Here is a 24524-nt window from a genome sequence, read left to right as displayed (position 1 = left end):
ACATGGCCCCACTCCAGTTGAAGTTCAAAACCCATTTCAGTAAGTTCATTAATCAGTGTAGGGAAAAGAACAACCCCTCCTTAATGGCCTTCCCAAGCCCTTCACATCTATAGTTAATGTTTAGAGCCTTTTCCTTCTCTGTCCTCCCCCCCACCCAGCGTATCACATCAAAAGCCTATTTGCTCTAGATAATCTATCTGCCACTAGGGTTGCCAAGTCCAATTTAAGAAATATCTGGGGACTTTGGGGGTGGAGCCAGGAGACATTAGGGGTGGAGCCAAGATCAAGGCTGTGGCAAGCATCATTGAACTCCAAAGGGAGTTCTGGCCATCACATTTAAAGGGCCATCACCTTTTCAATGCCTTCCTTCCATAGGAAATAATGAAGGATAGGGGCACCTTCTTTGGGGGCTCATAGAATTGGACCTCCTGATCCAATCGTTTTGAAATTTGGGGGATATTTTGGGGAGAGGCACTAGATGCTGTATTGAAAATTTGGTGCCTCTACCTCAACAAAGAGCGCCTCCCCCAGAGCCCCAGATACCCACGGATCGATTCTCCATTATTTTCTATGGGAATAAATCTCCCTAGGGAATAACAGAGTTCCCTGCAGACATTTCCCTCCCCTCCCCCCCGTTTTCTGACGACCCTGAAGCGGGGGGAGGGCCTCCAAACCGGGGGATCCCCTGCCCCCACCTGGGGATTGACAACTCTATCTGCCACTGACAGGCTCTGCTAAAGGACTGTCTCAGCACCTGAGATGAGAATCCTGCGTGCACAAGATGGCCGCTGTTGGGAAGGAGATCCAGTGCTGGTGAGGCCATAAGCAGAGGGCTGATGTAATGGGAAGTTTCTAGAATATCAGGTTTTTCAGGCCTCAACCCTGAACTGCTTATGAGGATGAACTTGGGCCCCCCCATCCAGCCTTGCCTCATGTTGACCAAATATCGAGTTTAGTCGATATTTTTTACAGGTCACCCTTGGCCAATCACCAGAGGGACTCTCAAGCATGCCCAGGGGTTGCGCCACCCACCAGTTTCTGAAGGCCGCAATGTTTTGTGATTCCACACAGGCAGAATCCTAACGGTTAGCATAGAACTGACATTCGAGCAGTCATAGGGTTGCCAAGTCCAATTTAAGAAATATCTGGGGACTTTGGGGGTGGAGCCAGGAGACGTTGGGGGTGGAGCCAGGAGACATTAGGGGTGGAGCCAAGATCAAGGCTGTGATAAGTATAGTTCTGGCCATCTCATTTAAAGGGACGGCACACCTTTTCAAGGCCTTCCTTCCATAGGAAATAATGAAGGATAGGGGTACCTTCTTTTGGAGCTCATAGAATTGGACGCCCTGGTCCAATCTTTTTGAAACTTGGGGGGTATTTTGGGGAGAGGCACTAGATGCTATACTGAAGATGTGGTGCCTCTGCCCCAAAAAACAGGCCCCCCAGAGCCCCAGATACCCACGGATCCATGATTTTCTATGGGAATAAATCTCCTTAGGGAATAACAGAGTTCCCAGCAGACATTTCCCTCCCCTCCCCCCGCTTTCTGATGACCCTGAAGCGGGGGGAGGGCCTACCAAACCGGGGGATCCCCTGCCCCCACCTGGGGATTGGCAACCCTAAGCAGTCACCATTGGCAAACTACTGAAAGATGGGCTTCAGTGATTTGGAGACTGCGGCAGAACAAAAATGCTCTTTGCCTGAAGAATTAATGTAAAATGTAATGTAATGTAAAATTTTATTTATATCCCACCCTCCCCCGCCGGAGGCTAGCAGGCTCATTAATTGGTTAATGAGGTAAACAGTGTGGGAGGGGGGCGGGGGGAACTTCCCTAGCATATACCTTAGTGAACAGAAACATTTGTTTTTTATGGGACGGCTGTTTTGCTAAGTTTTCTGTGGTCCCCTGACAGCCTGAATTGAAAGGATCAGGATATTTTTATGCCTGAGGTAGGAAATCTCTTTAACCTAGGGATACGATGTGCTTAGGGTTGCCAATCCCCAGGTGGGGGCAGGGGATCCCCCGGTTTGGAGACCCTCCCCCCGCTTCAGGGTCATCAGAAAGTGGGGGGAGGGGAGGGAAATGTCTGCTGGGAACTCCATTATTCCCTATGAAGATTTATTCCCATAGAAAATCATGGAGAATTGATCTGTGGGTATCTGGGGCTCTGGGGGGACTGGGTTTTGGGGTAGAGGCACCAAATTTTCAGTATAGCATCTAGTGCCTCTCCCCAAAATATCCCCCAAGTTTCAAAAAGATTGGACCAGGGGGTCCAATTCTATGAGCCCCAAAATAAGGTGCCCCTATCCTTCATTATTTCCTATGGAAGGAAGGCGTTCAGAAGGTGTGCCGTCCCTTTAAATGAGATGGCCAGAACTCCCTTTGGAGTTCAATTATGCTTGTCACAGCCTTGATCTTGGCTCCACCCCTAATGTCTCCTGGCTCCACCCACAACGTCAGTTCTATGCTTATTTCCTATGGAAGGAAGGAATTGAAATGGTGTGCCATCCCTTTAAATGTGATGGCCAGAACTCCCTTTGGAGTTCAATTATGTTTGTCACAGCCTTGATCTTGGCTCCACCCTTCATGTCTCCTGGCTCCACCCCCAAAGTCTCCTGGCTCCACCCCCAAAGTCCCCAGATATACACAAATTAAGGCTAACTCAATAAGGCTGCAGTAGGCAGCTGATTTGGGATCGACTGATTTGGAGCACAGAGTGCATTCTGCATAAGAGAGGCTTTAAAAAACTGCTACCCCCAGTGTGCAGGATCAAATTAGAGGATCCCAAAGAGAAAACTATGCACATTTGTAAGGGAGGCAAGAAATTAGCATTACTATGCAGCTGTGCTAGGGCATCGGCAAAACTATCAGCAAACTTTTTCAAATTTGCTGGTACAAGACAAAAAAAACTCTCCAGAGCTTCTGCCAGAGGACTCCTCCTCCTCCACACAAATTGAGGCCCTGCGCAAAGCATGGTGGCGTTGCAGCCCCCAAGGAGTGTGAAAACACAAGTTGCCAATGATCAAAGCCTGCCTAGGCAGTGCCATTGGATTCTGCTGTGCATTCTGTATCTCTCTCTCTCGGCCTGACTTCGCGAACGAAGATTTAAGAAAGGTGCAGTAGTCCATGCCTGCTGCAGGCTCGCTGGTGGCTGACAAGACCAATGCGGGACAGGCAGGTCCGGCCACAGTGGCTGCAGGGAAAAGTCTGATTTGGGGTTGGTGCTGTAGCAGTGCGATTCTTCCTCAATCTGTATACTGTATACTCAGCGTGTTTCTCCATAATATGAGATCGTGTGAGTCTTTCCCATTTTTTACAGTGGTTGAGAACACAGCAGGGAATCCCCTCGGGCTTGGCAATATGGGAAACAGGGCTTCACAGCTGCTTGTCAGTTTCAGCATTGGCTTTCCCCCTTTGCCTCCATTCCTTTGTGTCCCCTTTCATTCAACAAACTAATGCTAAAGTCATGCTCAAAAACTGGACTGCAATGGAAGGCGCTTGCTGGACGCTACTGCGCAAATGTGATAGGGCAAATGTGTAAATTAAAAAAAGAGGTTTTTTAGATGCCACCCCCCACACATCACAAGTGACATTCTCATCCCAATTTAGAAAGGTTTTTTTAAAAAAAAAAAAAAAATTGTAGCTGCAGAATAACTACACTGGAAGAAAAAAGAATGATGTGTAAGTTAGGTACAGAATCCAAAGTCAGGTATAGAATCCAAAGTCAAGCTTAAAATCTGCAGTAAGCTTTAATTGCATAATAGGCCTCTATTAGCCATGGGAAAGCTGTTCTAAGTGAGATAGGATTTTGAAGGCTGCTGCTTGTCAGTAGGGGAAGAAGAATCAGCCTTTGCCAGCCCCTGGCAGCTTGTGAAAGCTGAGGAGGAAAAGATAGGGGGACTGGGGGGGGGGATTTCCAAATTGCCCTCCCCAATGATTTCCGTTAAGCACCTCCCTCACTTGCAGTGTTTCAGAGCTAAAGTAAGGGCTCAAGAGCCTTTGGCTAGAGCCTCATGCCGAATCTTTCAAGCAAAGCCTCTGGAACACACCCAGTACCCACAAAGACTCTTAAAATTATGTCTGTAGCACTCCTGGTCAGAGGTCACCATTGCAGCAAGGGAATTTGCCCACTTACCTGGATATGAACCAAAGGAAACTGCGGAGAGAAAAACAGACAAATAAATCAGAGACAGACTATTAAATGATAAACTGAAGCTACTTGAAAGGACCTGGGGGCTCCTCTCAGCTCCCACCCAGGAACATAACAGTTGGACCGATTTCCCGCTAGCCGTACGCTACTCTCATGCTCCTCTTCTCTGTGGGGGTTCCATCGGATTTCGCACTATCTCCCCCGGGGCTGCTTCGCCTTTTTCGCACCACAAACAGAAACTGGTTTTTAGAGGTTTCTGTTTGCTGTGCGAAAAAAGGTGAAGCTAGTTGCAGCCCCGGGGCAGATAGTGTGAAAACCGACGGAAGCCCCACTGAGAAGAGGAGAGTGAGAGCAGCGTAAGGCTAGTGGTAAATCGGTCTTGCTTCCGTGAGGTAAAGGGCCAGTGGCACAGTTTCCCCCATTAATAGGTACCATCAGGATGGATGCCATGAGGCAAAAATATGCCCTCTACACCTGATTGCAGGTATCTGTACTACTTTAGGGTTGCCAGCCTTCAGGTGGGGCCCAGAGATCTCTCAGAATCACAACTGATCTCCAGGCTACAGTGCCCTGAGGAGAAAATGGCTGCTTTGGAAAGTGAATTCTATGGCATTATAGCCCACTGAGGCAACTTTTGAAGAAAACTGTGACCATAAAAATGTAAGGGACCATTAAAATTGCCCAAATTAGCAAACTATTAAAACCAGAGCATTGAGAACCCAGCCAGAGCATAAAGACTGTATAAAACATTTAGCAGTTTAAAAAAACAAGTCCCATAAAACAGTTCTCAGGCTAGAAGCAGACAAAAAGCACAGTTTTAATAGATCAACCCCTTAATTAAATGCCTGGCTAAAAAAGAAATAAAACACCAAAAACAAAGGTATATTCCACCACCAAGAAAGTCCTGCTTCTAATTTCCATGGATTAAAAAAACCCCAAAAACTAACTCAAAAATATTTCTATTAATTAGCTGTGATGATGTTTACCTTCTCATCCAGAGGGAGGAAATCTTCATTCAGAGAGATGATTCGAAACAGAACTGAGGAAGAAAGAACATTAGTGTAACTATCCCAAATTACTTTCTAATTAACTCAATTGAATGTGCAGCCCACTTCTGTTATAAAGGGACGATTAAAGAAGATTCCTTACTAAGACTGCCTTTGTGATTGTCCTCAGGGGAAAATTGGTACTTTAGTACATATTTTGTTGGAGTGTCCCTTTATATTAGCCTTAGAAATAGGTTTTTAACACAGCGCCTCGATAATTTTTTAATCTTTATTTCACTACAAGCTAGTTTTACTCCTTTTATTCCCTAACCTTCGCAGGTTCGCAGCGCTGCCTTCGCACCATCCTCAACATCCACTGGAGTGACTTTGTGACCAACACTGAAGTCCTCAAGCGGGCAGAGGTTACCAGCATCGAGGCACTGCTGTTGAAGACGCAGCTGCGCTGGGCAGGGCATATTTCTAGGATGGAAAACCACCGCCTTCCCAAGATTGCCCTGTATGGCGAACTCTCCACCGGCCATCGAAATAGAGGGGCACCAAAGAAGAGGTACAAGGACTCCTTGAAGAAATCCCTTAGCACCTGTCACATCAACCATCACCAGTGGTCTGACCTAGCCTCAGATCGCAAAGCATGGAGGCACACCATCCACCAGGCTGTCTCTTCCTTTGAGAACACACGCATAGCTGGTCTTGAGGACAAAAGGAGATTGAGGAAGAATCGCACTGCTACAGGACCAACCCTAAATCAGACTTTTCCCTGCAGCCGCTGTGGCCGGACCTGCCTGTCCCACATTGGTCTTGTCAGCCACCAGCGAGCCTGCAGCAAACGTGGACTATTGCACCCTTCTTAAATCTTCGTTCGCGAAGCCAAGCCGAGAGAGAGATTCCCTAACCTTACCCTTGCAGTTGCAAGATTTTCCCATTGGTTTAGTGTTGTGTCCAGATGATGCTACTTAACAGATGGGTTTTTGACTGCTCAAGACTTTTAGACAAGGAGCTTTAATCTGATTAGAGGAAAGGAAAGGAATATTAGGGTGCTAACAGATGGGCAGTTTGGGCAGTTGGGTTGGCTCAAAAAGAGCCATCCTGACGCCTCCACATGCCCCTCCCTCCCCACCCCCCATGAAGTCCTTGCATTCCGTCTGCCAGGCAGCCTCCAGACACAGAGGTGCCTCAAAAGCTGGACCGCTCTTTCTTCCCCCAACAAGTTAAACACTCAAGAGCTCCCAAGGGTTTTTAAGGGGGGGGGGGGAGGCAGAAGCAGCTTGGCGCTTTCACCCAGTCCAGTCGCCTCACATCTGCCCTGCCGCCTCCAGATGCCGACTGGGCAACTGGCTGTCGGCTCAGAAATTTGCTACCACTTTGGAAGTGGTAGCTTTTTGAGCAGGTTTGTGGAGGCCGGAGGATGGGGTGAGTACAGGACAGAGATGGGCGGCAGACATTTGTGTATGGAAGGATTTTTTGGGTCGATTTCAGAGCCGTCTCTGAGTCAGCCCAAAGTGCCAGTCTGTAATCACCCTTAGTGTAACTTTTCAGCTTTTGTATGTCAGTGTCACAGGTCTCAGGGGTTCTGCACATATAGGCAGAAGGTAGGGTTGCCAAGTCCAATTCAAGAAATATCTGGGGACTTTGGGGGTGGAGCCAGGAGACATTGGCGGCGGAGCCAGGAGCAAGGGTGTGACAAGCAGAATTGAACTCCAAGGGAGTTCTGGCCGTCACATTTAAAGGGACAGCACACCTTTTTAAATGCCTTCCTTCCATAGGAACTAATGAAGGATAGGGGCACCTTCTTTTGGGGATCATAGAATTGGACCCCCTCGTCCAATCATGTTGAAACTTGGGGGGGGGTATTTTGGGGAGAGGCACTAGATGCTATACAGAAAATGTAGTGCCTCTACCTCAAAAAACTGCCCCCCAGAGCCCCCAATACCTCCAGATCAATTCCCCATTATACCCTATGAGAATCGATCTCCACATAGGGACTAATGAAGTGCTCAGCAGACGTTTCCCTCCTCCCCGTTTCTGGTGACTCTGAAGCGAGGGAGTGGCCTATCTACTCACGAGTTGCTGCCAACTTCTTCCAAGTAACACAGACACCCCATCGCAAGAGGAAGCCTTTCAATCGGAGCCTGAAGCCTCCGGAGGTGGAAAGGCACATGGTCCTCTGGGGGCGGGGTTTCCTCCCACCAGCCAGCTGACTGTGGGCAGGAAGGAGCCTGGGAAAGCGGAAGAACCCCACTGGGACCTGGGGATTGGCAAGCCTATCAGAAGGCCCCAAGGTTCAAACATCCCCTGCCCTCTGTACTTAAGAGGATTTAAGGCAGGGACTCATGTGCACATTCTTAGATTCCTCATGGTTCCATCTGGTTTAGGTTGCCTCTGGATGCTAGAAAGAATCCTCAGAGATACAAATCCATGCCTTACCTAAAGAACAATGAGGCCACAAAGAACAGGTCTAAGGAGGATGCAGGCGGGAATTGTACCATAGGACCAGATGTATCAAAGGACAATTAAAAAAAAAAAGGTTGCAAATGTGTAATTTCCTTGGTTGAGCCACCTGCTTACCTTTCTGCCCTGGCTTATAGATGGGCTTGTCTGTTTGGATGAAGGCCAGGCTTTCCGGGTTCTTGACCAACACCACTTTTTGGCTTCTGAACTGGTGGGTTGGTCCTTTCACCACCACTCTGAGGATCACTTCGGGGGTAGTGTTCCATTTGGGTACCTGGAGAAATGAATAGAAGGCAATGAGATTTTAGATCCTCTCTCAAATGATTGTTTTATGGGTAAAGCTGCTAACTAGCGATGGCAGGGGGAGATTAATAGACGCACCTACTAGCCAAGAGACTGTTGATGGATGGGGGTGGGGGTGGGGACTGCAAACGCTTTAGAAAAGTTACAGGGAAATCCGATTTTTCGGAATTAAAATTTAATTGAAGAAAGAATAACAAATAACAAAAAAAAAAAATCCTAGCTGGCGATGGTTGAGAGGAAGTTAACTATTCCAATGGAGAACTGAGTCGACCTACTTTTTTGAAAATTAAATTTCTGACAGACAGGAGAGCTCCCATTTAAAGAATGAGACAAATGGGTGAACAGATCCTACACACGTACAATTTGTACTTGTAGAGATGCTCTGCTCATGTTGTCAAGTCTGCTGTAACTCTGGTCAGTGCTGGGCCCAAACTTTGGTTCAGAAGGAGAGCCTTCTGGGTAAAGCCATACGGTATGCCAATGCTGCTAGCTAGGCTCTCCTCTTCCCCCCTCCTTTCCTTTGTTATGTAGTGTTGCTTTGAAAAGGGAATTTGGGAAAGAGATTATGGTGCCTTCCCAGGCAAGGCGTCAGTGGGAGGCTGGAGATGAAAGCGCTCAAGGCCGAACCGGCCTGGGAACGAAATTGTAACATCAATGTGTGAATGTGCCCTGCATAGTGTACCCCTCCCTCAAAAATCCCTTTGATGTGTACCTTAATATGATTGCCTTTACTGTATGGACCTCAGTCCTTCAATCTCTCTGAGGTCGAGAACAATAGTTTCAATAAACTAGCTACTTTGTATCAGCAAAGTCTCGTTATTGAATCCAGCCGACTTGACACATGTGTGGCAAATGTTCATAGTACAGGTGGGGGCGTGGGGCCAACGTGCTTGATCATTGTGTGGGCTACCATTCTCAATCCTGTTCTCTCTCTTCATGTATTATTCTTACACACCAATAGGTCATGCCTACATGCCAGAACCCTGACTCAAGGAACAACTCAGGTTAACAGTTCATCAGTTTATTCCAGGTATCAAAGGCAGTACACCAAATCCTTGCTAAGACTGACGTCTTAGCTCTGTGCCTATCTATTTAACCCCTCGCCCCAACCGTTATAATTCAAGTGCAAGCGTGGCAAAGCAAAAGCAGCTTTGGGCGGTACCCACTCCCCCCAAGTCTTGGAGTCCAGGGGGTTATCTGCACTTCGTCAGCGGCTGACCTTGGTCGATAGAAAGTGCTTCAATAATAAGTTCCTCGGATAAGACGGCAGAAGCAAGATGAGCTAAGCAGGAATGCATTCAAGCCAAATAATACAGTTACAGCTAAATCATGGCAAGAGGGATACGGAGACATTCTTGACGCTACAGAGCTACAATTACCCTTATCGTTTGTCCAAGGGAGAAAAGCCATTATATTTATGAACAAAACGGTGTAATCAGTCCAGAGTCAACTTAAGGAAATTGCTTTCAATACTTCCGAACATAACTGTGTTTATTCATAGATCCAGGCGTTGGTCTGAAGCAGCAGAACGTTTGAGTCCAGTGGTACCTTTAAGACCAACAAAACTTTATTCAAGGTACGCAGGCCCACTTTTATCTATGGAAGGGTGTGTGTACGCCGGGGCCAACTTGCCCACTAGGCAAATTAGATAGATGCTTGCTTAGGGCACCAGGAGGGGGGGGGGCGCCGAATTGGGCTCCCCCTCCCTTCCAGTTCTGGAAGGGAGAGGGGAGAAGCCTCCTCCAGCATGCTCTTCAAAGATGGATCAGATGCCGGCCGCGTCGAAGCCGGTAGGGCTGAGCCTCGGCGTGGCGCACTCTGACAGGGGGGCAGCGATGGAGCGTGGCGCTTCGTTGCAGTGCTGCGGAGGGAGGGAGGGAGGTTGGTGGTGGCAGGGAGGAGGGCTGTGAACAGGGAGCCTGCCTGGGGCGCTAAGGGCCCCAGGGCCGGCGCCGGTGTACACAAAAGCTCATACCTTGAATAAAACTTTGTTGGTCTTAAAGGTGCCACTGGACTCAATCTTTGTTCTGTACTTTTTCACGTTACATGTTCCTCACTCTAACAAGTCATAGATGCTAGAATACAGTGAGACCTTGATTGACAATGTAAGGAACCTGGCAATGCCTGGTATCATGATGTTACATTAAAGGGTAAGTCTTTAAAAGAAATAAGACACGGGGCTGCTGTTTTCTGTGGTAGCCCAGTACCTCCCACATTGATTAATTCTGCCCTGATATTTTTACTATGTCTAAACTGAGATCAAAATTGCAACTGGTCAATCATTCCCCCCCCCCCCAAAATTCAGGTTTTATTGACATTTCCATGTTTCCATAGATGGTAACTAATAACATATTGTACATAAGTCATAAAAAACCTACCCACCACCATTCCAACACCCAACACCCCCCTCCACCCAAGGAGCATATAGGGTAATTTCGAAATATACAGCTTATTTCATTCCATATTATTTATCCAAGGGCGTTTTCGCACTGACCTTCTAGTGGCGCGACCACCCTCTTCACACCGGAGGATCTGCCCGGATTTCGCACAAGAAGCGCCGGCGCACCCAAAAGAGCCGGCGACTTCCGTCGCGAAACCCGCTCAAACGGAAACCGCCAAGAAGCAGGAAAATGTTTGAGCGGGTTTCACGACAGAAGTCGCCGGCTCTTTTGGGTGCGCCGGCGCTTCTTGTGCGAAATCCGGGCAGATCCTCCGGTGTGAAGAGGGTGGTCGCGCCACTAGAAGGTCAGTGCAAAAACGCCCAAGGTGTATAGATTGTTCCAGGTCTTTCTGCAATCCTGCAGATTGCCTCCTCTTAGTCTTACAGTCAGAGTGTCCATCTCTGCGGCCTCTAACAGTTTCTGTATAAACTCGTTTCTATCTGGTAATTTGGAAACTTTCCAATATTTTGCGCAACTGGTCAATCATAACAACTTTTTTAAACACTGAAAATGTTCTTCTTGCAGGCCACTGTGCAGAGTATGGTAAAAATGAAACGAGATAGTTATGGAACAGTTCCGCAGGGCCTGCGAGACCATCCTTTTTCGAATGGCCTTCGCCGACTAAAGAGAGAGACTGCTAGGTAAACTCACCATCTGTATAATAGCACCAGCATATTAATATTAATTTTATTGTTTTAGAATTTTAATAGAATTTTAATTAACTGTTAAATTAGTTTTGTTTAAATATACTGTACAATGTATGTATTGATTTGTGCTGTTAGCCGCCCTGAGCCTGCTTCGGTGGGGAGGGCGGGATATAAATAAAATGATGATGATGATGATGGAACCATGTTGCTTTGGTTGTATGGGACAACTTGCCCAGGGAGTAGGGTTGCCAGACCCCTGGTTGAGACGGGGGTCCTCTGCTGCCAGCCCTGCCCCCCACTGCCATTCAGCTGGCTGGCATGGGGACTTACCAGGAGAGAGAGAAGGAGGCACAGGCCTCATCTCCCTCAATGTAGCAACGTAACTTCTGGCACTACCAGAAATCGCATCATCATGGTGGTGACGTCCAGGTATTGCTCTAGTATTTGGACAAAAACTCTATGATAGAAGTCATTTTTTACTATTGAGTTTTTGTCCAGAGTGCTGCCCCGACACTGCAGTGTGATGATGTCACATCCTGTACACCACAGAACTTATGAAACCAAGTTGATGGCGATGTCACCTGGGCCTCCCTCATGTTCCTGGCAAGTCCTCCTCCAACTCCCACCAGTTGCCAGGCGGTATCGCACAACCCCATGAGGGAGGTGTACCTGGCTTCCTCACTCTCAGACCAATTTCGCACCAGACCTTTAACCCTGATTTAGCTCTGTCCCCAAACTGGCATTCTACACTAGAATAACAGAATCAGAGAAACCAACTCTATGACTCCATGCTTCTATGATTTTAGTGTAGACTGTCAGCTTGGGGACAGGGTTAAACCATGATTAAAGGTCTAGTGCAAAATTGGTCTCAGTCTTTTGGAGGCAGCTGAAGACAGTTTTATTCACGATGGCATTTGATTGGTCCCTCTGCCTATCGGCAGCTTTAAATTATTCACTTTTAAACAGCATTTATTGTTATTGGCATTGGCATTGTAAGCTGCCTTAAGTTCCCATAAGGTAGAAAGGCAACGAATAAATGATTTAAATAAATGAATAATCCGTTGACTCCAAATGCTAACTTTCCTTGGCCATTTATCAGGTAATTTCAGAAAGAGGAACTGAGAAGGCACTAACCGTGAAGGGGATGCTCGCAAAGAAGTCCTTCTCTGACACCACATTATCGATTAGGCTCTTGTTCTGTGCTCCATATTCCAAAGTGGCACTCAAAGTAACAGTCTCATTCAAATGGCTCAGATGGATGCAGATATTCTCAGGGGTCTCAGTGTGGATCAGAAAAGGCACCATCACTAAGTATTGTCTGGGAAGGAAGACAGACTCTCATCAGAAGTTTAGGACGCTGTGGGTGATTTCTGCTGTGGGAAGTTAAGGACAAGTACATAGCTTGGATTGCCAGACTCCCTGGTGGAGGTGGGGGTGCCCCTAGGGTTGCCAAGTCAAATTCAAGAAATATCTGGGGACTTTGGGGGTGGAGCCAGGAGACTTTGGGGGTGGAGCCAGGAGACTTTGGGGGTGGAGCCAGGAACAAGGGTTGCCAAGTCCAATTCAAGAAATATCTGGGGACTTTGGGGGTGGAGCCAGGAGACTTTGGGGGTGGAGCCAGGAGACTTTGGGGGTGGAGCCAGGAGACTTTGGGGGTGGAGCCAGGAGATATTAAGGGTGGAGCTAGGGTTGCCAAGTCCAATTCAAGAAATATCTGGGGACTTTGGGGGTGGAGCCAGGAGACTTTGGGGGTGGAGCCAGGAGATATTAGGGGTGGAGCTAGGGTTGCCAAGTCCAATTCAAGAAATATCTGGGGACTTTGGGGGTGGAGCCAGGAGATATTAGGGGTGGAGCTAGGGTTGCCAAGTCCAATTCAAGAAATATCTGGGGACTTTGGGGGTGGAGCCAGGAGACTTTGGGGGTGGAGCCAGGAGCAAGGTTGTGACAAGCACAATTGTACTCCAAAGGGAGTTCTGGCCATCACATTTCAAGGGACTGCACACCTTTTAAATGCCTTCCTTCCATAGGAAATAATGAAGGATAGGGACACTTCTTTTGGGGCACATAGAATTGGACCCCCAGGTCCAATATTTCTGAAACTTGGAGGGTATTTTGGGGAGAGGCACCAGATGCTACGCTGCAAATATGGGGCCTCTACCTCAAACAACAGCCCCCCCCCCCAGAGCCCCAGATACCTGCGGATCCATTCTCCATTATTTCCTATGGGAATACATCTCCATAGGGAATAATAAAGTTCCCAACAGATATTTCCCTCCCCCCCAACCCACTTTCTGATGACCCTGAAGCAGGGGGAGGGCCTCCAACCCGGGGGAATCCCCTGCCCCCACCTGGGGATTGGCAACCCTAGGTGCCCCACCTCCAGCCTCTGCCCCTCAACTGCTGATCCGCTGGCCAGCAATGCTCCCTCTACGCTGCAGAGTCTTGTGAGCAAAAATTCTACTTTGTGAGCTACTGGCATTCAAGTTGTGAGCACCCGCATCAATTATTGTGCTCTGGGGACATCCTGCCTGAGCGAAGAGAGAAATGTGTGGGCTGGAGGCTGAAAATCTGTGAGCTAGTTCAGGCTAACTCAGCTTAGAGGGAACACTGTTGGCCAGTGGGGAAACTTACCAGTAGAAAGATGAAGGCCTAGGCCATGTTGCTGGCATCAAACAGGAAGTGACAACTGTTGGGATTAATTTAGGGTTGCCAATCCCCACATTAGGCTCCCCAACCCTCCCGCCCTGGCGGGGGACCCCAGGATTTCCAGCCTCTTCCCCCGCTCCCCCAAAAAAACAGAAGCGGGGGAAACGGGGAAACGGCTCCAAGGAGCGTAGCGAGCCGCCCCATCTCGGAGCGGGCGATGCCGCTGCGCCGCTGCCCGCCTCTTCCCCGCTTCACCGTGGCTGCTCCTCCGAGATGGGCTCAGGCTGGGCCCATCTCAGAGGAGCAGCTGGGATGGGGCGGGGAGGGAGCGGTGGCGGCGTGGCGGCATTGCCCGCTCCGCCTCTGAGGTGGAGTCAGGGGTGGGGGCGGGCCAGGAGCGTGGCAGGCCGCGAGTCCGGGTCAATTATGCTTGTCACAGCCTTGATCTTGGCTCCACCCCTAATGTCTCCTGGCTGAACCGCCAACGTCTCCTGGCTCTGCCCCTAAAGTCCCCAGATATTTCTTGAAGTGGACTTGGCAACCCTAGATGAACTGGAAGAGCTCCCACTAATTGGCAGAGGGCTTAAATAAAGCCACAACATGCAAGAGTGTCACTTTACCAGGTTACTCATCTTACAGAGCTACACAGAGCCACGTTGCAAGTTTAAAAGAGAAACGCTCCTCTCTTTGAGAAATACACTTTTAGACAGGGAAAGGAGTAGTGACCAGTGTTTGCTCTAAGCTGAGTTAATGTGAGTTAGCTCACAGTTTTTAAGTCTCTAGCTCAGGCAAAACGGCCCCAGAGCAAACTAATTGATGCAGCGGCTCACAACTTTAACGCCAGTAGCTCACAAAGTAGAATTTTTGCTCACAAGACTCCACAGCAAAGAGGGAGTGTCGGTAGAGACTGGATAGAGTGTTAACTTACTAGCTAAGGACAGAAGCAGATGGCAAGAGAGCCATCAGAGGACAACATGTTGCCCCCGTAGTGTTCCCAGCCTCCTGCTGGGTGTGAGGGTTCCCCCCAATTTCGAGGCCTCCAACCCACCGCCGGGCAACTGGCCACCAGGGTGTCCTGCTCCTGAAGAGCGCGGGGCACATTGTTGGGGGGACACTCTACCACTCTGCAAAAAATGGTATGATAATCATAGAGTTTTCCCCCAAAGGATAGAGTTGCCCCCCTTCCCCCTGGGCAACATGCCCAGTGCAATAACATCACTTCCAGGTAGGGTTGCCAATCCCCAGGCGGGGGCAGGGGATCCCCCGGTTTGGAGACCCTCCCCCCGCTTCAGGGTCGTCAGAAAGCAGGGGGAGGGGAGGGAAATGTCTGCTGGGAACTCTGTTATTCCCTACGGAGATTTATTCCCATAGAAAATCATGGAGAATTGATCTGTGGGTATCTGGGGCTGGGGGGGGGGCTGTTTTTTGGGGTAGAGGCACCAAATTTTCAGTATAGCATCTAGTGCCTTCCCCCCAAAATAACCCCCAAGTTTCAAAAAGATTGGACCAGGGGGTCCAATTCTATGAGCTCCAAAAGAACTCCTATCCTTCATTATTTCCTATGGAAGGAAGGAATTGAAAAGGTGTGCCGTCCCTTTAAATGTGATGGCCAGAACTCCCTTTGGAGTTCAATTATGCTTGTTACAGCCTTGATCTTGCCTCCACCCCTAATGTCTCCTGGCTCCACCCCCCAAGTCCCCAGATATTTCTTGAATTGGACTTGGCAACCCTACTTCCAGGTGACATTATTGTGCCACTTGGGCTTCTCCCTTGTGAAGGAGATAGGACCTGGCAACTCTACATTGCTCTTGGTGTGTGCAGGAAGAGAAGGGCGTTGCGTGGGCGTTGCCACAACCTCTGGAGGCTGAGACAGGAGACAGCACTTTCACTTCCAACACCATCATCATGCCAGAGACTTCTAGTATTTGGGCAGGAACTCTATGGTAAAACTGGCTTCTATCGTAGAGTTTTTCCCAAATACCAAAGCATCAGCCAGACGTCACTAGGCTGATGACATCACTTCCTGTGCCTAGGAGACAGCACCTTCACTTCCAACACCATCATCATGCCAGAGACTTCTAGTATTTGGGCAGAAACTCTATGGTAAAACTGGCTTCTATCGTAGAGTTTTTCCCAAATACCAAAGCGTCAGCCAGACGTCACTAGGCTGATGACATCACTTCCTGTGCCTAGGCCTTCTTCCTAGCAGTTGCCAGTAGGAGGGACCTGGCAACCCTATACATGAGACACACAATTTAAGATAATAATCCCAGAGTTATTTGCTTTCCTTAAAAGAAAGAACAAAAAAGAAAAAAATAACCAAGACTGGAATCCAGTGACTTTTATTTTATTTAGAGATGACATTCATATTGCTTTTGTGCCTAGTGAGTAGGATCTACCCCCTGACCTGGATGGCTAAGACTAGGCTGATCTCATCAGATCTCAAAATCTAAGCAGGATTTAGTATTTGGATGGGAGACCACCAGCAGAGAGGTAGTCATTGTCAAACCACGTCTGAACATCTTTTGCCTCAAAATCCCCACAGGGTTGCTATAAATCAGCTGTAACTTGATGGCAGTGTTCACCACCAAATAGTATCCTCATGTTCATATAGTGCTACAAAAACCTACCACTCCTCTTTAAACAACTGTGAGGGGGGGGGAGATGCAGGTATTTGTAGTCTTCGGAAAGAAAGGACTCTCCCGAACTGCGGTTGCTACCATCATTTGGAATATTTTATAGAGCGGAACCCCGAAGCTTAGCTAGCTACAGAAACTTCTCATACAAATTTCAGCGCCGTTCCAGAAACACAGACATAACAGGGACAGGAATAGCTATGCTACTTTCAGAACCACATGAAAAAGGAGATTCTGTCCCTTATGCAAAATGTCATAAAGAGAACCTGTGCGTGTACATTGGTGGTAGCCCTGCCACCTTTTTCCTGACCTACGTGCTGTTTTTGGACTGTGTGCATCGTGGGGATGGGGGTATGCACATATTAGTGCGAATGGGAACCCTGAAAAAGCAGCCCTTCTTCCTAGACACATGCGTGGTGCCTATGGGGTATGTGAGAGAGAAGGGGCGCTGCTCCTGAGGCAGCTGCCTTCTGGACTAAAGAATATCCCCTCCCCCCATCCCAATCTCTCCTATAGATTCTTATACCATAACCACAAATTTTAAATAAAAGATTGGTATAGGGTTGCCAAGTCCAATTCAAGAAATATCTGGGGACTTTGGGGGTGGAGCCAGGAGACTTTGGGGGTGGAGCCATGAGACATTAGGGGTGGAGCCAAGATCAAGGGTGTGACAAGCATCATTGAACTCCGAAGGGAGTTCTGGCCTGCACATTTAAAGGGACGGCACACCTTTTCAATGCCTTCCTTCCATAGGAAATAATGAAGGATAGGGGCACCTTCTTTTGGGGCTCATAGAATTGGACCCCCTGGTCCAATCTTTTTGAAACTTCGGGGGTATTTTGGGAAGAGGCACTAGATGCTATACTGAAAATTTGGTGCCTCTATCCCAAAAAACAGCCCCCCCAGAGCCCCAGATACCCACAGAGCACCAGATACCACTTGCACCTGCTAGCATGGCCTTGGGTCTGCCATAGCTCTGGCAGAGGTTGTCCTTGAAAGGGCAGCTGCTGTGAGAGTCCTCTCAGCCCCGCCCACCTCACAGGGTGTCTGTTGTGGGGAAGGAAGGTAAAGGAGATTGTAGGCTGCTCTGAGACTCTGTCCTTGAAAGGGCAGCTGCTGTGAGAGCCCTCTCAGCCCCACCCACCTCACAGGGTGTCTGTTGTTGGGGAGGAAGGGAAAGGAGATTGTGAGCCGCTCTGAGACTCTGTCCTTGAAAGGGCAGCTGCTGTGAGAGCCCTCTCAGCCCCACCCACCTCACAGGGTGTCTGTTGTTGGGGAGGAAGGGAAAGGAGATTGTGAGCCGCTCTGAGACTCTGTCCTTGAAAGGGCAGCTGCTGTGAGAGCCCTCTCCAGCCCCACCCACCTCACAGGGTGTCTGTTGTTGGGGAGGAAGGGAAAGGAGATTGTGAGCCGCTCTGAGACTCTGTCCTTGAAAGGGCAGCTGCTGTGAGAGCCCTCTCAGCCCCACCCACCTCACAGGGTGTCTGTTGTTGGGGAGGAAGGGAAAGGAGATTGTGAGCCGCTCTGAGACTCTGTCCTTGAAAGGGCAGCTGCTGTGAGAGCCCTCTCAGCCCCACCCACCTCACAGGGTGTCTGTTGTTGGGGAGGAAGGGAAAGGAGATTGTGAGCCGCTCTGAGACTCTGTCCTTGAAAGGGCAGCTGCTGTGAGAGCCCTCTCAGCCCCACCCACCTCACAGGGTGTCTGTTGTTGGGGAGGAAGGGAAAGGAGATTGTGAGCCGCTCTGAGACTCTGTCCTTGAAAGGGCAGCTGCTGTGAGAGCCCTCTCCAGCCCCACCCACCTCACAGGGTGTCTGTTGTGGGGGAGGAAGGGAAAGGAGATTGTGAGCCGCTCTGAGACTCTGTCCTTGAAAGGGCAGCTGCTGTGAGAGCCCTCTCAGCCCCACCCACCTCACAGGGTGTCTGTTGTTGGGGAGGAAGGGAAAGGAGATTGTGAGCCGCTCTGAGACTCTGTCCTTGAAAGGGCAGCTGCTGTGAGAGCCCTCTCCAGCCCCACCCACCTCACAGGGTGTCTGTTGTGGGGGAGGAAGGGAAAGGAGATTGTGAGCCACTCTGAGACTCTTCAGAGTGGAGGCCGGGATAGAAATCCAATATCTTCTTCTTCTTCTTCAGATCAATTCTCCATGATTTTCTATGGGAATAAATCTCCCTAGGGAATAACAGAGTTCCCAGCAGACATTTCCCTCCCCTCCCCCCGCTTTCTGATGACCCTGAAGCGGGGGGGGGGTCTCCAAACCGGGGGATCCCCTGCCCCCACCTGGGGATTGGCAACCCTAGATTGGTAGTGTGTAATCTTCGTGCTCCCTACAGGTCTCTTCTTTATGACCCTGCTGGACCAAGGCTGTGCTTATTTGTGAGGTAAACGGGGACCACATTTTCTTAGACATTTGACTCAACAGACATGACACAGATGGAGATGAGCGACAAAAGGTTGATTTAACAGAAAAGAAAGCATTCAATACAGTAACTGCTATGCATGGATGTCTTCACTATAAGAAGTAAAACTGGTTCTCAAGTATAGTCAATAATCCCTGAAGGGAAATTTGATTGCTCTTTTTCTGGTCAAATTACCTCCGCAGGTTCAAGGCTGCTCTGTTCCCACACAGAGCATTTTCCCACAGAACCTACACACACTAGTTAGGAATGATGGACCCTTAACGCTTACAATAAGGTTTCTTCCCTAAACCAACCCTTAATTTAAAAGGCCAAATAAAAGCCAGGCTCATCTGATGCTCCATTCCAGAGCCATGAAATTCCCTCCCCCTTCCCTCCTTTCCACTGAGGCTGGCTGGGGTCTGATTGGCTGACAATAAGGCCTAAATCACAAGGATTGGTTTGGAGCCCTAGAAAAGAGGCGGGGCTTTTAAAGAGGATTGCCCCATTTTGCCACTATGGAGCTGTAGCCCTCCCATTCCCCTTGAATATTGGGTGAAAGCGACACATGCGCATTAGGGTTACTGTTGCCAACCTCCAGGTGGGACCTGGTGATCTCCCAGAATTACGCCTGAGTTCCATAAATCAATTCCAATAAAGAACACTGCTGCATTTGGAGGGTGGAACTCTATGGCATTATACTCAACAGAGGTCTCTCCCCTCCACAAACTCTGCCCCCTCCAGGTGCCAGCGACAACACTAGAGCTGACAACACTCAGTTGTCAGTTGTGCAGTTGTCACTCTTATTCTAACATAACAGAAGGATTCCCATGTGGAAAATTCGTCATGATTGAAGTGGTTCTGAGGAGGAATACTGAGTTGTAATGTTTTTCCCCACACTTAGAAACACCAGATTTTAAACACATTTTAATAAGGCACTTTACCAAACCTGGCAGAAGCTTGTCTAACTGAGAGTCATTAGGGAGCGAGTCGCCCAGTTGTAATCTAATTTTAAAAATCTTAATAGCTGGTCATAGTGTGCTCACATTTTTGTTTATACAATAAAGATGAAAATGAATATCTGCGGCTGTTAGGAAGAAGCTGATTTTCCATTTTATGAAATATTAATATGTTTACATTACAGGTATGTAACAGCGGAGACACTTCCTGTCAAAAGAGCTGTGTTCAGAAATTTTGCATAGGGAAATGCATGTCAAATAGTATAGGCAACTGTAAATCCTAACATTGCATGATCCAGATTAATCCACAGCCTGGGATACACTTGCAGATCTTTATCATGGTTTGCTAGTTTTCTATGGGCGTTTTCGCACTGACCTTAATCGGGAGCGACGTCCCTCTTCACCGCGCAGCGCCTGCGCGGATTTCGCACTAATTGCTCCGCAGAACTCGGAAGAGCCGCAAAGTCCCGCGGCTTTTGCGTCGCAAATGTAAACTGGCCAAAAACCAGTTCTGGTCTTCCGAGTTCTGCGGAGCAATTAGTGCGAAATCCGCGCAGACGCTGCGCGGTGAAGAGGGACGTCGCTCCCGATTAAAGTCAGTGCAAAAACGCTCAAAAAGTATCTTATGTGGAATACTAAACAGGGAGGGACGGTGGCTCAGTGGTAGAGCATCTGCTTGGGAAGCAGAAGGTCCCAGGTTCAATCCCCGGCATCTCCAAAAAAGGGTCCAGTAAAATAGATGTGAAAAACCTCAGCTTGAAACCCTGGAGAGCCGCTGCCAGTCTGAGAAGACAAGACTGACTTTGATGGACCGAGGGAACCTCCATGTCCAGAGTCAACCTCTGCATGCAGGTGCTGAGAGGGAGCATCAGGAGAAGGCCTTGCCCTCTTTAGCCCTCCGAGCAACCGGTTGGCTGCTGTGTGAAACGGGATGCTGAGTCTGACCCACCGGTCTGATCCAGAAGGGCTGGTAGGGTTGCCAAATTCCTGGAGGTTTGGGGATGCAGCCTGGGGAGGGGAGGGAGATCAGCGGAGATGTGAGGCCAGACAGTCCATGTGGGGATGCCTTGGAGTCCACCCTCCAGGGCAGCTATTTGCTCTGGGAAAGCGGATGCCTGTCACCTGGAGAGCAGTTGTCGTTCCAGGTGATCTGGTCCCACTTGGAGGCTGCCAACCCTATGTTTAAATTCTTATGTTATAGCTAATAATCGTGGACAGAACACCCTCTTAGCTGCTTTTGTCTCACCCTTTCTAAGAGTCACCTGATCAAACAGTTCACACTACATCTTGTAACCATGAATTGTACTATGAAGAAGATATTGGATTTATATCCCGCCCTCCACTCCGAAGAGTCTCAGAGCGGCTCACAATCTCCTTTCCCTTCCTCCCCCACAACAGACACCCTGTGAGGTGGGTGGGGCTGGAGAGGGCTCTCACAGCAGCTGCCCTTTCAAGGACAGAGTCTCAGAACGGCCTACAATCTCCTTTCCCTTCCTCCCCAACAACAGACACCCTGTGAGGTGGGTGGGGCTGAGAGGGCTCTCACAGTAGCTGCCCTTTCAAGGACAGAGTCTCAGAGCGGCTCACAATCTCCTTTCCCTTCCTCCCCCACAACAGACACCCTGTGAGGTGGGTGGGGCTGGAGAGGGCTCTCACAGCAGCTGCCCTTTCAAGGACAGAGTCTCAGAGAGGCCTACAGTCTCCTTTCCCTTCCTCCCCCACAACAGACACCCTGTGAGGCGGGTGGAGCTGAGCGAGCTCTCAAAGAAGCTGCCCTTTCAAGGACAGAGTCTCAGAGTGGCCTACAATCTCCTTTCCCTTCCTCCCCCACAACAGACACCCTGTGAGGTGGGTGGGGCTGGAGAGGGCTCTCGCAGCAGCTGCCCTTTCAAGGACAGAGTCTCAGAACGGCCTACAATCTCCTTTACCTTCCTCCCCCACAACAGACACCCTGTGAGTTGGGTAGGGCTGGAGAGGGCTCTCACAGCAGCTGCCCTTTCAAGGACAGAGTCTCAGAGTGGCTCACAATCTCCTTTCCCTTCCTCCCCCACAACAGACACCCTGTGAGGTGGGTGGGGCTGAGAGGGCTCTCACAGCAGCTGCCCTTTCAGGGACAACCTCTGCCAGAGCTACGGCTGACCCAAGGCCATTCCAGCAGGTGCAAGTGGAGGAGTGGGGAATCAAACCCGGTTCTCCCAGATAAGAGTCCGATCACTTTACCACTACACCAAACTGAAGCCATGAAGTGTTTGGATTCCACACACACACACACATAGCAAATCCTCAGATTTGCATTCCATGAGGAATTATCAGAACAGAGCCATGGGAGAAACAGAAGACGAGAGAAACAAAGCCTCCCCGCCCCCCAGTAGCTTACGGTTCTGCAGTGGGTATCATTGCCTCCCCAGGGAGCAGGAACAAGAACAAGAGACAGACCCTGGGTCCCACATCCAACCGGTCCTTCCCCATGGTGCTTAAAGGAAGAAGTTGGGAGGCAAATCGGGCAGACACTGGCTTGGCACCTTGTGTCCTGCTCCCTCAGCCCTCCGCCAGTCACTCTCTTTTATACCGGCTCTCTGCAAATAGCCTGCCAGGCATGTGAGATAAAGGCTGGGGGCTGGGAGGACTCTCCTGGAAGTGGGAACCTTCAGCTCTGAGTCACCCATAGCACAGCGAAGGGGGGGAAACAGGAGAAAAGACTTCATTGATGGGACTGAGGGCAGGCTTGAGCCCGCCAGCTTGCAGGGAATGTTAGCAACGGGTTGGGGGGGCCACATGTTAGCACTGTAGCCAGGAATTTTTTAGTGGGGGGTGGCAGGGGACAGTTTAGCACGGTGGAGCTTGCCTCCAAGGAAACCTGCTAAGCGGATCGGGCTGCGCTAATGAACGGGGAAGCTGCTCTTGTTTTGTTTTGACTGAGCGGCCAACGAGTCTATCCCAAACAAACAAAGATTTATAGGAAATTTCACCTTAACTTTACTTGTGGAGTAATTTGGAGGTTTGAATTGTTCAAAACTGTCACCTTCATTTTTTTTTTTTCCAAAAAGGTTTTCTCTTTTAACATAGTCTCCAGCCTCACTCGACAACCCTTTAGAAATGCTAATGACTTCTCTGGCCAGAGTCAATGAAATCAGTCAGTTCACACCTCCAGTTAGTCAATTCCTTTCAGCCCAACAACACTTTAGAAATGCTAATGACCTCCCTGATAATTGTCAGTTTTCACACCTTCGGCTATAAGCTGTCAGCTAGCAGGGAAATGAAAACAGCTTTTACCTACAAAAGGGTAGCTGTCAGCTAGCAGGGAAATGAAAACAGCTTTTGCCTACAAAAGGGTTTTTTCCCCTCTGTTTCTCCTACCAGAGCAGACAAGGCCCAATCAATTTTCTGAATGGGCTGGACAAATTAGGGACAAACAGCCTGCTGATAGCCCTCTCTTCACTATGGGGCTGCCACACATTGTCCAGCAGTGGAGAAGAAATGCTTCAAAGTAGGACATCCGTTATTTTGGCCGGAATTCCTTTCAGCAAATACTTCATGGAAAGCTCTGTGACAGAAATTACCTCACACTGACCAAAAATTCATGCCCCAGAGATTCTGCTGGACCAGAGTAAGGCTTCCTCTCCCTTTCCTTTGGAAAGAGAGAGAGAAGACGACACTATGGTGCCTCACCTGGCAGTGTTTGGGTAGGAAACAGGCTAAACTGCCCCCTTTCCCGCCAGAAGGGAGGGGCAGATACTGTCATGGTTTTCCAGTCATTCTGAGTATTTGCTCTCTCATTGCCAAGGGCTGCCAAGCAGAAAGAAAATATTGGTCGTGGACCCTGTAGGAGGGTCAAGGCACAAGACGGACACAGGTGCCTGACTCTGCGTAACAAACCAGGACATCCTTAGGTAGTCGCCCATCCAGGTACTAACAAGGGCTCACCCTGCACTTCTGTAATCTGATGAGATCAGGCTAACCTGGGCCATCCGGGTCAGTGCTTCAAAATATTGAAGCCCTGCCAATAAGCACAATCCCAGCTCCCTAGAGTCTGGTGCAGTGGTTAAGTGTGCAGAGTCTCATGTGGGAGAACCGGGTTTGATTCCCCACTCCTCCACTTGCAGCTGCTGGAATGGTCTTGGCTCAGCCAGAGCTCTCTTAGCTGGGAGAACCGGGTTTGATTCTCCACTCCTCCACTTGCAGCTGCTGGAATGGCCTTGGGCCAGCCATAGCTCTCGCAGGAGTTGTCCTGCTCTCTCATCCCCACCTACCTCACAGAATGTCTGTTGTGGGGGAGGAAGGTAAAGGAGATTGAAAGCCGCTTTGAGACTCTTGAGATTTATTTTAGTAGAAGATTGCAAATGAACATAAGAACATAAGAGAAGCCATGTTGGATCAGGCCAATGGCCCATCCAGTCCAACACTCTGTGTCACACAGTGGCCAAATAAATTACACACACACACACACACACAAACACATACATATACATATACATACATACATATATATACACACTGTGGCTAATAGCCACTGTTGGACCTCTGCTCCATATTTTTATCTAACCCCCTCTTGAAGCTGGCTATGCTTGTAGCCGCCACCTCCTCCTGTGGCAGTGAATTCCACATGTTAATCACCCTTTGGGTGAAGAAGTACTTCCTTCTATCCGTTTTAACCCGACTGCTCAGCAATTTCATCGAATGCCCACGAGTGTATTGTGAGAAAGGGAGAAAAGTACTTCTTTCTCTACTTTCTCTGTCCCAAGCATAATCTTGTAGACCTCTATCATGTCACCCCGCAGTTTTAAAATAATATATTTTTATTTTAAGAACAAAATTGTAACATAAAAGGGGTACAAAAAGAAAAGAAGGGGGCTATAGAGAGGTTATTAGACAATTTATATTTATCAAAGATTAT

At 49.0% G+C, this 24524-nt stretch overlaps 1 protein-coding gene across 1 annotated transcript in view; it reads right to left on the bottom strand.

Moving 5' to 3' along the window:
- The window catches only part of A2M (alpha-2-macroglobulin), a 109046-nt gene extending 86878 nt beyond the window's left edge, over window positions 1-22168 (bottom strand). Inside the window, 5 exon segments of the mRNA XM_060236780.1 lie at window positions 4137-4157; window positions 5138-5190; window positions 7724-7880; window positions 12132-12315; window positions 22008-22168. Of these exon segments, the coding sequence (XP_060092763.1) occupies window positions 4137-4157; window positions 5138-5190; window positions 7724-7880; window positions 12132-12315; window positions 22008-22099 (507 nt within the window). The 5' untranslated portion in view covers window positions 22100-22168.
- Window positions 22169-24524: the final 2356 nt, after the last annotated feature.

The sequence above is a fragment of the Heteronotia binoei genome, chromosome 4 (assembly GCF_032191835.1).
Source record: "Heteronotia binoei isolate CCM8104 ecotype False Entrance Well chromosome 4, APGP_CSIRO_Hbin_v1, whole genome shotgun sequence".
In the NCBI taxonomy this organism is placed as follows: Eukaryota; Metazoa; Chordata; class Lepidosauria; order Squamata; family Gekkonidae; genus Heteronotia; species Heteronotia binoei.
The sequence above is the reverse complement of the archived record's forward strand: the minus strand, read 5'-3'. Positions and strand labels throughout refer to the sequence as shown.